The 15,920-nt window shown below is 38.4% G+C and overlaps 1 protein-coding gene across 4 annotated transcripts in view; it reads right to left on the bottom strand.

Moving 5' to 3' along the window:
* The window catches only part of Stau2 (staufen double-stranded RNA binding protein 2), a 248,340-nt gene that overhangs the window by 125,198 nt on the left and 107,222 nt on the right, over positions 1–15,920 (bottom strand). For all 4 annotated transcript variants that reach the window (XM_076924314.1, XM_076924313.1, XM_076924312.1 and 1 more), the window contains 2 exons: positions 13,761–13,892; positions 10,193–10,253 (listed from right to left, as the gene is read on the bottom strand). In XM_076924314.1, coding sequence (XP_076780429.1) covers positions 10,193–10,253; positions 13,761–13,892 — 193 coding nt within the window. The remainder of the gene's footprint in view (positions 1–10,192; positions 10,254–13,760; positions 13,893–15,920) is intronic.

The raw sequence follows: 15,920 nt of genomic DNA, 5'->3' as shown, positions 1-15,920 counted from the left end.
TCAGAAGAAACAGATCCAAATGTAAGCACATGGTCTTTGACATGGGTGAGCATAATGGAGAACGGAGAAGGGTGTTCTCTCAACAAATGATGCTGGAAAAAACAGACACCCACTATACACAAAGAACAACTTAAATATATTAAAACTTAATTATAACTCCGCAGACTATAAAATGTGAGAACACGGTCCAAAGGATCAACAGACTGGGACTCCTGGGGGGCTCACAGAGATCAGGGAGCCTGCAGGGGTCTGACCTAGGTACCCTGCATATATGTTATGACTGAGTAGCTTTGTGTTGTAGGAATCCTGGTGGTGGGAGTGGGGGCTGTCTCTGACTCTTGCCTACTTGTGGGACTCTTTTTCTCCTGCTGGGCTGTCTCATCCAGCCTTGATGTGAAGTACTTTCTCTAACAGTCAAAAAACACAAACAACATACATGCTCCTTGTGAGATAAAAAGATAAACTGAAATGTGTACCCAACAGAATACCTCTCAGCTACTGTTTTAAGGAAACACTATCACATGTTATGACTGAGGACATTATATTAAGTAAATAAGTCTGTCCCAGAAGCATAAATACTGCATACTGCCACTATAGGAGTTACCTAAATCACACAAATCCATAGAAACACAGTAGAGCAGTGCTTGGTAGGAGCTAGGGAGAAGAAGTGAGACAGTGCTGGCCAGTGGAAAGGAGTTCCAGTCACACAAAGTGAAAAGCTTCTAAGAACCTGCTGTATGACAGTGCATTTATCTTTAGGAATGATGTAGCAGCCATTTAAAAAATTATTAAAATGGTAGATCCTCATGTATTTTACAATAAAAAACACAGAATTAAAGCTTTTTTAAATGGTTAAGAAAAAATATGAAATCCAGTGATAGCACAAACCGTGACAAAGTCTAAGCAAGAACAATATTAGAGGTTTGTGTACTAGACTGGGGCAGATAATCTGAGCTTGAGTCAGGGCAGCATAAACTCCCTTTAAATCTGATATTTTCATCTGTAAAATGAACCAGGCTAGAGAAACCTGAAGGTATTTCAGCTCTAATAGCCCATGAATCATCCTAACACAACCCAGAAATCTTGGAATAAAAAGTAGATCTGAACAGTGTTCCTAGGCCTAAAAGCCAGTTGAGTGTTTTTGAAAAGGGACTATTACTGATTTTTTAATAAATCTTAGAAAAATCAAGTAATGCAGATATCTGTCTCACTGATGTAATAATAGTTAAACAAACACTTCATGTAGTTTCTCAGCCAGTTAGTGTTTTTACATGATCCACCCAAATATAAATGAGCTATTTGAAACAATAGTTTGGATATTTTCCATGTTATAAAACATTCTAAATGGTTTAAGAAAGATTCTGGTACATGATATATAAAACATTCTTTCAAAATATGAATACCTAACTTCAGTGGAATTTTAAAAAGCTTTCCTGTTTTGTTTTTTTGGTTTTGTTTTTGCTCCATTACTAGTATGTAGTATATCTAGAAATAAATATATCATCTGGTAGCAAATGCAAAGACTTTAAGATGAAAGGACAGATTTCAAGTCATCACTACTATCTCTGGCAACATTATAAAGTTACCAAGTCTCAGTTTTCCTGTTGGTACGATGAGACGCTGCATGTTCTCCAAACCTTTCAGACTCAGGACTCCTGGTGCTGTCCTAGTTGTATACACAAGGATGAAGTGGCTTCCTCTAGATGCCTCCTGTATATCTATGATGGGTTTGCTCTGGACAAGACTTCCATTACTTCACTGAGTAACAGTGGTGAATATAGAGACCCTTGTCCTTCTCATACTCTTGTGGAAATGATTTTAGCTTTCCTGTATTCAGTATGACTCGGGCTGTGGATGAGACAGCCCTTATTAGGTTGAGATATTCCTTCTGTGCCTGATTTTTCAAAATTTTTATCATAATGTTCATTTTATTATATTTCTCGTTTTAATAATAAGATGATTAGACAACTTTCAGTCACAAAGTCGAGATATGTATTTATTTGCATATATTGAACCACTCTTCCGTCTTTGGCTGGATACCTGATCACAGCTTATCTCCTTTTTTCCTGTGCTCTTGAATTCAATCAACAAATTATGTTGATAATTTCTACATATATGTTGGGATATTGGTGAACTGTTTTTGCTTGTTGAGTTCTTTAGCTTGTTATTAAGATAATGGAACCAGTTTGGATAGATCTCCCGTTTCAATATTTTGGAATTGTCTAAGAAGAATTTAATGTTAGTCTTCTTTTTATGTATGTTAAATATGATCACTGGTGAGGACAGACATACTCCTATTATTCTCTTACTTTCTCTGATGGTGACATCCATCCATCTTTGAGTGTGGCAGTTCTCTGAAGTCTGCATCTCTGGTTCTCTTGTCCTTTCTATCTGTGCTCTACTGCTGAGTTCTACATGTGCACAGGGAGGTGCCCACTTTTTGGTTTCCAGTACAGGAGTCCCTTGAGTACTCAGTGCAGGGCTGATCTGGCAGACATGAGTTCTCTCTGGCTTTGTTTCATCTTCACACCTTTGCTCCTGAAGGGTATATTTATTGGATATAATGTTCATAGTTAGCATTTTTTTGTCTCTGGGTTTTTTATTTCCTATTTCTTCTTGGCCTGCAGGTATGTGGTGTTTGTGGATTCTTTTGCAGGCCATCATGCCATCTCATATACCTCATGCCCCACAGTGGTACGTAAACATGTGGTAGGCCACTTACCTCAACTAAAATTATAGAATGCGTTTCATAGTAACACATGCTCCGTTGTCAATGTGCTGCTGATGGACACGCTGCCTTAGCTTTGTTTCCAACTGGGTGTAAGGTCCATGTTGCTTCTTTAACTACAATCAACACTAGTGTGCTCCATAGGCAGTTTGATGGACTAAACCCCAGGGGCTTCAGTAACAAACTACCAGCTGAATAGAACTGCCTTTGTTAAGGTGAATTTGATAGTCATTCTGGGTGTAAGTATATGAACTTCAGGGTGTTAAGTCCATAATCAGTTTCCAAAGGCTGTGTGAAGGCTGGGCTACCCGGCAAGTCTAGATAGGTGTGACACAGCAACAAATCCATGTATATGTGTAAATATGTGAAAGAGTCTGAAGGATATAACACATTATATGAAAAAGAAAAAATATTTAAAAAATAGATCTGAGGAACCAAAAGATTAAATATTTACATTTGCACATATATAGAGATAGATTTAAAAAAACAATATATAACCTGCAATGAGTTACTTGGAAGTCAGAATAGAACCTTTTCTAGTGAGGTCAAAAGCAGGGGAAACCTACCACACCCTGTGTTTCTTGAATTTTAAATTTTCCTTATTTAAAATATGTGCTCATTTGTTTGGGTCACTTTACACAATGTAGACGTATCTGGGAAGAAGGAATCTCTTACTGAGGAAATACTGTAGTAGGATCCACCTGAGGACATGCATGTCTGTGGGCCATTTTCATAGTTAATGACTGGTGTGAGTGGTCCCAACCCTGAACAAGTGGTCCTGGGAATTATAAAAAGGTAGCTGAATGTGAACCCGAGCTTTCTTCCATGGTTCCTGCCTCCACTTCCACTTCAGTTTCTGTAACTTTAATTTTTCTCAAAGTCTACTTTTAATGATAGTTTTTTAAACACTTTAACTTCCCTTCTAGCTCATCACCCACCTGAGGTAGTAGAAAAGAAAGTGGGCCTGTTAAATGGCTCTTTGGAGCAAATCCTATCTGCGTTCTCAGGAAATCAACAGTTCAGTACACAGGAGTCAGTGGCTCGATCCACTTCACAGATACATCAGTTTGGTAGTCAGGATAGCAGCACTGATGGCACTCCCTAGCAGAGACAGCCAGGCCTCAGCCTCAGCATGAGTCAGCAACAGGGACCAGGGTCAACAGGAATGCCTGGGAAAGTTCTCCGCTGGATGTCTCTCATCGAGGAGAAGATCAGCAAAGACGCAAAACCAACAAGTGTTGTACAGTTAGCTCTGTAAGTAAGCCAAGCTCAGCCTGTCATTGTCCATCAAGTCCTTTTTATAGTCCTTTGAAACATCCTGTGTCATCCACTGGTCTTGCCTCAGCATGTGTATCTGTATCAGCTGACATCACTCTGATAATCAGCCCAAGTCCTCGGAAGTGGCAAGAAACTGCAGCACACCACCAGAAGGTTTTTGGTGTGTTTCTCTCTATGGAGTCCTGACAAATGGAGCTCAACTACACAATACATGCATGTCATTAGCAAGAATCCTTCATCACATGTCCTTTCGCGGTTTTGCTTTAGCAAAACATCCTTTCACTTGTGTCTGCTTCAAGAAATCACTCTTTCATGTGTTTGCCCCAGCAACAAACTTTCCAAAGAACCCTTAGGTTTCCACTTCAAGTTTCTGCTCTGACTTCCCTCAATGATAGACTGTGATCAGGATGTGTGAACCTTTTTAAATCACGTTTAGTCAAATCACGATTTACAAAAGCAAAAGAAACCCAACTATTGCTGAGATGGATCTGCTGAGGTTGTTTGGGGGAAGAATGTTAAAGTGTTTAGAACTTTGGGACAGAAAAGCCATTTGAGTGCTCAAAACTGATAGTTTGGTGGGAGCTTGAAAGATAACAGTGTTGACAGAAATGTAGATGATGGAGGCCTCGCTTGTAAAGTTTCAGAGGGAAGCAAAGCTGGGCCACTCACATATTATATCTGAATTAAGAATCTGTGGTTTGGGGTTGCCTGGGACTGAAAACTCAGCTGTGATTAACAAGAGACCAACATTATTAACGTAAAATCTCTGTCAATTATTTCCTTAGGGACAACAGGACTCACAAGCTGTGGTCCAGCAAAGGACCAAGGGTGCATCTCAAATTGGAAGTAGAACTTGGTTATGTGTAAGAATCTCCCAGGTGGTACTGGGTTTGAAGCACAAAGGGGCCATGAAGAACAGCTGAGACTTGGCACTGTGTAGGCCCAGAAGAAATGGATGGAGAACCAGCCTCAGGTCCTGTGGAGACCCCAGAATGATGGAGATGCCAGGGCTTTGGAAGGAATGTCACAAACAGCAGCAGCTATAGAAGAGAGCTAATTTGAGCCTATGAGATAAGCTGTGTGTGCCAGAATGGGAGAGGTGGAGCTCCCCAAGCCCTCGGAGCCTAGAAGACCATGAATGATTATCAGTCTTTGAATACTGGGCTTTTTACACTGTCAAACTTTGGTTTTGCTTTGATCTGATTATAATTGAGCCATGGGCAGGTGGTTCTGGATTCCATAAGAAAACTGAGCAGACACAGGAAAGCTACCCAGTAAGCTGTGTTCCTCCACTGCTTCTGCTTCTGTTCCTACCTCAAGCTCCCGTCCTAGCTTCCTTCAACAATGGACTATAATCTGTATGTTAAATAAGCCCTTTCTTCCCCAAGTGGGCTTTTGTGAGTGTTTTTATCATAACAAAGAAAATCAAACTATGACATGAGAATAGGGAAGAAATTTGAAGGAAGGAAATGAGGGGCAATTTGATCAAAATGTATTAATATATCATATATGAAATGTCAAACAATAAACTTAAAAAAATAGTACTAGAAGTCCTAGTCAGACTTCAGTGAAGAAAGAAAAAGTAATGAAGCTAGAAAGGAAATGCAAAGTGCTATACTTACAAACAGTAAAACTTTACACTAAAAACAAAAGCAGGAAACAGACTATGAAAAAGAGCAAAGCAGAGGTGCTGAGTACAGTGCACACAGTGCATGAGAGGCCGCAGTCTGTCCAACAGGGATGCACCAGGATGCTGTGGCCCGCTGGCTTCAGAATGCACTGGGTTTAACGAAACGTGCATATGACACCATTGATAAACAATGTTGGCAGCTCATTAAGTCAGTGGAAGGCCAGTCAGAACTTGATCCTGTGCAATGGGCCATTCTGGGTCATCTCTGACAAGCTAAGAAGACCCACACACTTCACAGGAAATTTTTTAAAGCATTTAATGAAAATACAATAAAATGACTCAAAATCTTTTAGTTGGGTGGATTTGGCACATTCCAAAGAATACCTTTGAGCTTAGTCCAATTTTGAATTAAGCCAGACTTCACCTTTAAGAAACAATGAACATGTTTTAAAGTATAACTCAATATTAATAAGAAACATGGATGTGAGTACAAAAAAGGTATTATCAACTGAACTATATCTAACTGTTTATAAAGCTGTCCATGAGCCATCAGTAGATCTTTAAAATGAGTCATTCAACTGTAAAACCCAGCTTTTTATGTGTTTGCCAAGCATAAAATTGCCCTATGTTGAATTTAATACAAATTTCACATTTCAGAGTAATGTGTTCCTGTTCTTCTGTTCTAGCCTGTGTCACAATTATGACAGTGATTCAAAAGGTAAAAAACACATTTAGAACAGTCTACCTTCTAATGAAGTTTAGTAAATAAAGAAAGCAAGCAACATACAAAAATTAGGTCCCTATTTTAAAGCTGCAGGCAATCAAGCCAAGAAAATAAGTTGAGGAACCAGGCTATGTAATCACAATCACTTGTACAATCATTTAAACTATTTTTTAGTTGTAATAGTTAGCAGTTTCTTATGACTGCGATCTTAAAAAAAAAAAAAAAACCTTCCACCACAAGAAACTAAATGCACATGTACATTATCATTTTGTCTTATAGTTAAGTGCTAGTGGTGTGCCCGATTAAAATGTCCTCTTTCCCATACTGCACTCCCTATTAATTCTAGTACATCTGGTTCCCAGTTAATTTCGTATTATTGTTCCAAATAATGATTCACTAGAAACTGAAGTAATGAAGAGTTTGGGAAAGAAAACAGTGAAGAGGGCCACTTGGTATTTTCACACAGCAACACTCCTGGTTTAGGTGTTCCTCAGTGCTGCTAATCACTTTACTGGTCATAGTTAACATTCCAGCTTTACATAGCAGAATGCGTAACAGTTTGCAAACACAGCATGCTTAAGACTGGATGGCATATGTCAGTGAAACAGTCAGCCCTGGCAGCCTGTCTCCTCATGACCCTCCAGAGATCTCGTTCACATCTGTTCCTGAAGAATGCTAACATGGGTAAAAATCACTTAGAGCAAGAACTTAAGTAGATGGTAATCAATACATTACCATCAAAACTAAAATTAATTTTTAAGAACTGATTTCTTACCTGGGTGATGAATTCAGGTATGTTCCTGATATGTTTAAGTGGCTGTCACCTGGCTTTAGGCCAATCATAGGTGCCAACACTATGCCAAGCTGGGCTGCCTTCAATCACTACAGTGACTAGTCTAAGCTATCAGTGTTCAAGAGCCTTTAGGTAAGAGGTGGGAAACGCTCATATCAAATCTCAGTTTTAACTGTTACAAACCAAAGAAGATCCTAAATGTTCAGCAGTTTAGCTTCAGAAAGGCTTCAAATACTTTAATCATGTTTTAGTCTTATGTGTAAAACAAAATCCATATGCATCCTTATACATTTCTGACCACTGAAACTCACTGTCCTCTTGTGGTAACTCATCCTATATTTGCAAAGAATGTACAATAACCCTCAGCAAATTAAAAATAAATAAATTGATCAGGAGCTGAAGCAACGGCTCAGTGGTTAAGAATGCATGCTGTTGAGATGCCGCATCAGTCGGTTTCCCTGTAACCTCACTCCCAGTGATCTGACGACCTATTCTGGCTTTCCCAGGTGCCCACACAAGTGGCATTTTCTCACAGAAATGCACATAAACACATAAATCAAAAAATAAATAAAATACATCCAACAAACATATACTTCTAAGGGCCAAAATATCAATTGAATGAATACAGCTTGCAGGTCACTTACAGTGTACCCTCATATTTAAGGTGTCAGATTAGTAATTGTATGTCTTCCATATTCAAATACATTATGTTCACATTTTTTTTCTTTTTTTATTGGATATTATATTTACATTTCAGATTTTATCCCCTTACCCCATTACCCCCACCACCCAGGAACCTCCTATCCCATCCCCCTCCTCATGCTTCTATGAGGATATGCCCCCACCTTCCCCCCACTCCCTCCTCCCCAACCTTGAATTCCTCCTCCCCTCCCCCCACACACAGTGTTCAGTTTCATGGGACCAAGGATCTCCTCTCCCACCTATGCCTGACAAGGCCATCCTCTCCTACATGTACAGATGGAGTCATGGGTCCCTCCCTATGTGCTCCCAGGCTGGTGGTTTAGACCCTGGGGTGCTCTGGTTGGTTGGTATTGTTGCTCTCCTCATGGGGCCACAAACCCTTTTAGCTCCTTCAGTCTTCTCTCTAACTTCTCCATTGGGAACCCTTGATCAGATCAGTGGCTAGCTGTGAGCATCTGCCTCTGAATATGTTAGACTCTGCCAGACCTCTAAGGAGACAGCTACATCAGGCTCTTGTCAGCATGCACTTCCTGACATCAACATCAGGTTCACATTCTTTAAAAAACTAATCAGTGACAAATAAAACTACCAAGAGTAATACATATATTCTTTGGCCAGAATGTGCATACAAAAAAAAATCTGGTAAAATGTATAAGAATGGAATTTCCAGTCAACATACATAAACAGCATTATACCCTTTCTGCAATAAAGGGAGAAGGTAGAGAAATGAACACTCCTTACAAACTTACTAATAGATGCTACGTGCTGAGCTTTACATAAACCACAACCAATTTAGTGTTCCACACATCCTCTGACTAAGTAATTGCAAATATGTTGAAACACCAAAGAAGTAAAGCAGAAAACTGGAGCATCCCGAACTGATCCCACTTCTCCCAGACTCACTCTGTGATGTACAGTCCAAGGATCTATCTGCCCATTAATTTAAATTGTTCCCAGAAAAGTAAGCAAGGTATTCTATCATCTCACTACAATATTGTTTGAAGGAGGTTATTTTTGATGGTTCAAGAATTCAATTCTATGACCATGGTTTCCGAAGAATCATCTCTGATTTCCATGTACTTACATCAAATGGTGAACGGCCAGTAGTAAAGACTAAAGCCTTCCTTCATTATGACAATGTGCAGACTTAGGCTTCGCTAGTGTTTAAATGGAAGAGGGTTAGAAAGGAGATGAGACTGACAATGCTTTGAATCACTGATTTACACTGAAAAAAATGAATGCCTTTCAGGTGGGAGGGATGTTTGGTTTTTGAGATGTTGGCAGTCTAGCCTAGGACATGGTGCATGCTAGGCAAGTGCTCTTCCACTGAGCAGTACTCCCATCATGTGATAGAGAAGAAAACTGTCTAGGGCTGGAGAGATGGCTCAGTGGCTAAGAGCACTGGCTGCTCCTCCAGAGAACCATGGCTTGATTCTCAGCACCATCTGGTAGCTCACAACTCCTCATCTTGCCTCTGTGAACACCAAGAACACACATGGTACACAGACATCTATGCAAGCAAAACCCCATACACAGAAAATGAAAATAAATACATTTTTTAAATGTTTTTAAAAGAAAAACATATGTATGCACAATAAAAATGTATTTGAGTTATAATCATTTTAAGTAAGTTGATTTTCAAGTGTCTGACTATCAGGAAGAACAAAGTTACGAAATTTCATATTTACCTTCTAATACTCACTTAATAGCCTTAAAAATTCTAAGCATTCAACAAAATATAAAAATGTATGTTACAATGTAAATAGCATAACTTATAGTTATATTATAGATAGTATAAATACAATATATAATTATATATTATATATACCATGTATGTGTGCCTGTGTGTGTATGTATGTGTGTATATATATGTAAGTATATATAAATAGTATAAATGAGGTTTGGGGCTATAGCTCAGTGACAGAATACTTGTCTACTATGCACAAAGGCCTGGGCTCACAAAAGAAAAGAAAAAGTTCATATTAAAATTATATAATAATTGTTTTATACTTAAGAATTTGGAACTATTAAAAAACTGAGAGATAACAGATTTTTTAGATTTGTATTTTATTATTTATAAGAATGTTACTTAAATAAAAAAAAGACAAGTTTTAAAGTATTATTCTTGTGTACATTAATGCTACTCATACTGTAGTGGCTTAAAGATTCAAGTGTTTATGTCTCACTTTTCCAGCTATTTACCAGTTTCAGGACAACAAACATTGTTACTCCCGTATTACCTCCGTCATACTTAGTACTGCATCTATGGCCTAGAGAGAACCAGTCATGACCACTGATGACAATCAACTGCATATCACACAAAAAATAGAAACTTACTGTTATTCGTTGGTTCAGGAAACCCAGGCTTTGAACCACTCCATCCTTTGTTTTCCCCTGTCTGAAAGGTTAAATCAATTGTTACAATCTATAGAATCAGGTGTATTGAAACAATGTTGACTGACCAATTTAGCAAAAGCAAAAATCTCCCCCATGGCTCTTGAGTGCATCCTCTCCATCTCTCCCCGAGTAAGGCCGCAGCAGCCAGTGTTAACAGTGCACTGTCCCCATTCCACATATGAGTCCACCTCTCTTGCTACCCTGAATTGCTTCCATTTTTAAGCATAAGCTTGTACATTTGTATGGCATCAAGAAAAACTGACATATATAGTATGTATTACATAGAAAATGATCAGTAATTTTTACTCAAAAAGTAGAAGAATGTCTTTATCTACCCTAAAATCAAAATAAGAACAGAAATATAACTGTATCCACTTTGGAAAAATCTTTTGTTGGGTATCACCAAAATAGAATTGTACCAAATAATTAGCCAACATTACTTTTAAGAAATTTTTTGTCTCTTTCACTATATATCTTAAGGTGGCAAGGAAACATACTGGCAGAAGAAAAGTAAAACAACAAAACTAAGAATCATGAAACATGTTTGACACTGTTAGCAAAGCTACAGCTTACCGTGAACCAGGAAGCATGCCATAACTCTTCCATTAGTACTCCTATCCCCTTAGAACACAATATCCTGTCTTCTTCACATTTACCCCCTGCCACCTCCCACCAAGAGACCACTGCTGTAAATCTTTGACTACAAAATTCTAATAATGACATTCTTTGCAAACCAGAAATGACTGTACAATAAAGCAGTCTAACAGTATCAACCACTAACAGTTCTAACATTTAAGACAAGATGTATTTGGTAATGAGCCAATTGTTTTGTATGAATATAGGTAATCTCATTCACCCTCACAAAATCTAATGTGGTGTTGCTACCATTCTGCCTTCTGAAAATACAGATCAGAGTGGTCTGAGGTCATGCACCTGATAGGCAGTTCTCCTACGTCAAGAGATAGAAAGTAACCATACTTTAAGGGTTTTATTTATTTATTTTTGTCTTTCTTTTCTCTTCTTTTGTATTTTGCAGTTGTTTTTGTTTCATATTAGGTGAATGTACCAGGTATTGAACCTTTGAACCTGGGCCTTATGTCCAAGCTAGGCAAGCATTCTAACCACTGTACTACACCAATGGTCCACTAATAGCTTTTTATATAGAAAGGAACTAGAATCCAATGAGAAAGGACTATAGACGTGATGAATAAGTGTAAATTGAAAAACTAAGAAGGAAAGAAACAGCAGAATGAAGAGCAGAGTTTAAAACAAGAATAGCCTGAGCTGGAGAAACAGCTCAGTGGCTACCGGTACCTGCTGCTTTCCCCGAAGACTAAGTCATCAAAGGGCCAGCACCTAGTACTGCAGAAGGCCCTGCACTCATCTGACTTTTCTTCATCATGAGATGACCACTTGGATGCCAAAGTCCTTCTCTGGCTCCTGTTTGTGCTGGTGTTCTTTCCTTCTGTATCCACCATGCAAATCTTACCAAGTCTTACATGAATCATACCAAATACACACACATACATACCAAATACACACACATTCTCTCTCTCTCTCTCTCTCTCTCTCTCTCTCTCTCTCTCTCTCTCTCTCTCTCTCTCTCTCTCTCTCTCTCTCCCCCTCTCTCCCCTTGCCTCCCGATTGCCCTCTCTACTGTCAGCCTCTCAGCTCAAATTCATTCTGCACACTTCTGAGAGAATTACTTTTTATGAACAAAACTAGATTAAGTTTAAGCCTTAAATGAACAATTCTTTAAGCCCTTTACTTTGTATTAAAACAGTGACAACTGACCTCCCTCTCTCTTTGTAATATGATCAGAACATCTCACTCCCAACACTTAATGACTGAATTCCTTGAGAATAAAGACTAGGTTTCAGTTCACTTGTGTCTGGCATTTAGTGGGTGTGAGTGTGATGGTTAATTTCATATGTCACGTTGTACAAGACAGAGTCCAAGTATTTGGTAAAACATTAATCAGGGTGTTTCTGAGGAAATTTGGGGTGATATGCTCATTTAAATTGGTAGACTTTAGGTAATGTATATTACCCTTCACAATATGGAGGACAACATGCTATCAACTGATGACGACAACATCATCAACAACAACAACAACAAGGTTGATGTTCCTGAGGAAGGAATTCTCCAGACGACTGTCTATGGAGTAGAAGTGGAGCTGCTTCCTGAGTCTTCAGCCTGCTAGGCCTCCCCACAGACTGCAGACTGCCCGAGCCTTCACAGTCACGGAGGCCATTCTTTGTACATTCTGTGTACATTTACAAATGCATAAGTGCATGCACAAAAAAGTGTCCATGTGCACACACCCTGTTGGCCTGTTTCTCTAGAGAAGACTTGCTGGTACAGTAGGTATGCAAAAGAAAGAAAGAAAACAAACCAACTTCTCAAGTAAAGGAAATACTGGGTTTTGTTTAGATTTCTTTCATTTACAAATAAATGTTTCTAAAGAGGCTTATTATGATATATTTTTATAAGTCATTCATCAGTTTTAAGTCAACATAAATGTGCTAAATTAAAACAAGATTTACCAAAATGCAAACATGTGTTTTATGTAACAAATACTTTTTAAAGGAGAAAAGGCATTGACTAGCCAGGCTAAAAAATAAAACAAACAAACAAACAAACAAACAGAATTGAAATCTCTATCACACAGACAAATAAATTTTTTAATCACTGAAAACAAAATCACAGCACCCTTAAGCAAAGCACATGTTAATGTTCATCAGACTATGTCTTGTTTCTCCCTCTAAGCATAAAGAATGTGCCCCTGCAAAAACTAAGGCCATCTCTGAAACAGAGTCCTGTGAGAAAGGCCACCTCAAAGGCAAATTACTTTTATAAAGGTAATTATTATACTTGTTTTATTGTAAACTTTTATCTAAACAAAATACTTAATAGAAATAATTTCTACATAAGCATAGATAAGAAAATGGTAATAAAAAAGAAAGTTAAGTCAATTCTCGCCACTTTATCTGTCACTAACCCTAAATCCAGGCCTCTCTCCCACAGGGCAAAGCTAAGGATGCCATTAACTGCTGCAGAAGAAACAAAGGACCATGAACATGGTCTTGGGAGCAAAGTAGATGCTCTCTCAGATTACCTTTAAGTTTAAGGTAAACAAACAATTAGTTTATAGAGAGTCTGTCCAGTATAAAGAGTCAAGCCACAATTTTATCTCGTGTTCCCACCTGTATTGCAGAGACAAAAACAAATTAATTTTTTCTTGTTCTAAAAGGCACAAATACAGACAAAAGTGACTCATGAAACAGTACATTAAACAATATTATATTGATATAAACATCATACAAATAACACTTCATCTTCCCGATATGGAGATGCTATTTTGTATCAGCAATATCTAATATGGAGAGTACTGTCTCACAAAAATTAAACTCCAAGTCAACTTTAATAGCAGATGAGACCAGAACAAGGCGGTCTTGTTAACGTTCCTTCGGACAGGAGGCACATGTCCACTAAGGCCCAAGCTTACCTTGTCGAGCGGATCCTGAAGGCTAGTGGATGCTTTATAGCCAAGCTGTAACAGCATTGCCTCTGCAGCATTTTTTTTGGCTATCTTTTTATTGGGTCCTGTTCCGGTCGCCACTTCATTGCCTACCTTGACCTATCGAGGTTAAAAGAAATTCATGATAGTATATTAGCAAACAGGAAGCCCTTACATTGTAAAGCACTGCACAGAACTAAACAACTCATGTAAACTTTATGTACACAAGTGAAAATGCACATGGGAACTCATTGAACACGGCTCTCACACGGTCTGTGACTGCCCTCTCAGGGCCCCCTTCTCCAGGACTTTCACCTCCTTATACATTTTTGGTTTTTCTAAGACTTAGACATTTTGATTTTTTTAAACCTTACTCATTTAAACAATAAAAAAATAAGGTTTACATCAATGCAGGGTTTGTTCCTACATTTAGCACTCTTTATTTCCAGTAATAAGCTGAGAAAGTGGAATTTCATATTGGTGTCATTTAAACAAATGTTCAAATGTTATATGAGCTTATATTAGGGCTGGGAACACTGCTCACTGGTAGAATATTTGCCTAACACATACAAAGTCCTAGGTTCAATATCCAGTACAAAAAAAAATTATATTAAATAGTTCCTAAAGAGAATTATTTTACTAGGCTGAGTATAATAGTGTAGTAAAGAAAAAGGTTTCCAAGTGAGTCTAAGGACTTAGGAAATGCAACTCCCTGATATCTCCTCTTTATAAGATACTGCACATGATTAACAACTCCCTAAACATCAACTCCTCATGAGTACAGCAGGAATAACAACAACTATGTCACTGTTGCCTTGGAAATTAAGAAAATCTATGTCAGCTACAATGCTTAATCAATCATAGCTGATTAGCAAACAGCAAACTTTCCATAGCCTTTTGAAAGCAATTTAAACATTACACACACACATACACACACACACACACACACGTATTTAAATATATATGAGTCATCTTGTACACACACATTTTCTGAGTAAGACTGTTTTAGAAAGACATATACAAAGAGAAACAAAATTATAAAACCAAAATTGCAAAGCGAAAGACAAGGATCAATCTACAAAACGACATTAAAATATTGCTGCTCTTGCAGAGGACTCAGGTTAACTCACTAACACGCCAATGGCAGCTCCCAGGGATATGGAGCCCTCTTCTGCAAGCATACAATATAGTGAACATGGGTGCAGGCAAAAGACTTTAAACATACAAACTATAAATAAACCTTTAAAAATACTAATAAATGGAACAATGTGGCATGTAGATTTCAGGCAATGTGATACAATGCTTTCTGTGTCAAAGCAATCTATAAATTCACCAAATTCCTATCACAATCTCACATGTATTTTACACTACTTGACAAGCTGCTTCTCAAGTTTATTTTTCTTTTTTTCTCTTTTTTTTGTTCTCTCTCTCTCTCTCTCTCTCTCTCTCTCTCTCTCTCTCTCTCTCTCTCTCTCTCTCTCTCTCTCTGGTTTATTTAAGGTAGCTCTCATCAGATACACCAGAAGACAGCACCAGATCCCATTACAGAGGGTTGTGAGCCACTATGTAGGTGCTGGGAATTGAACTCTGGACCTCTGGAAGAGCAGTCAGTGATCTTAACTGCTGAGCCATCTCTCCAACCCTGATTCTCAAGTTTATATAGTGGGGCCGAGTGCTAAGAGCAGACTGAGGAAAAAGAGTAACACAATACTTCTTCTCTTACCTGACTTTTATATAGCCGCCATAAGGGAGCAGATACATTTGTATGTATTAAATTACTTTTGCTCTTAAAAAAATATTAATGAAGACTGGTTGGGAGCTCAGGGTCAGGTAAGCACTAGCCGCACAGGTGAGGATCTGTGTTTGGATCCCAAAGAACCTACACAGGGCCTGTCCATGGGATGTGGTGAGTCTCCTAGAATGCAAACCTTGAAAAGCAGGACAAGAAGGTATTCCCAGAGCAAGCAAGCTCTGAGCAGCCATGGTAGCCAAATCTGGGTTTGGCTGGAGACCTGCCTGACTGAGTAAGGTAGAACTTGAACAGTTGTCATTGCTCCTGTTCTAGAGTACAGGTTCCTGCCTGGCATCCACAGTGGAATATAATTAACTATTTATTATTTTCAGTTTTACAACACAAAGGCAACAAAA

This window comes from Arvicanthis niloticus, chromosome 25, assembly GCF_011762505.2.
Source record: "Arvicanthis niloticus isolate mArvNil1 chromosome 25, mArvNil1.pat.X, whole genome shotgun sequence".
Lineage (NCBI taxonomy): Eukaryota > Metazoa > Chordata > Mammalia > Rodentia > Muridae > Arvicanthis > Arvicanthis niloticus.
The sequence above is the reverse complement of the archived record's forward strand: the minus strand, read 5'-3'. Positions and strand labels throughout refer to the sequence as shown.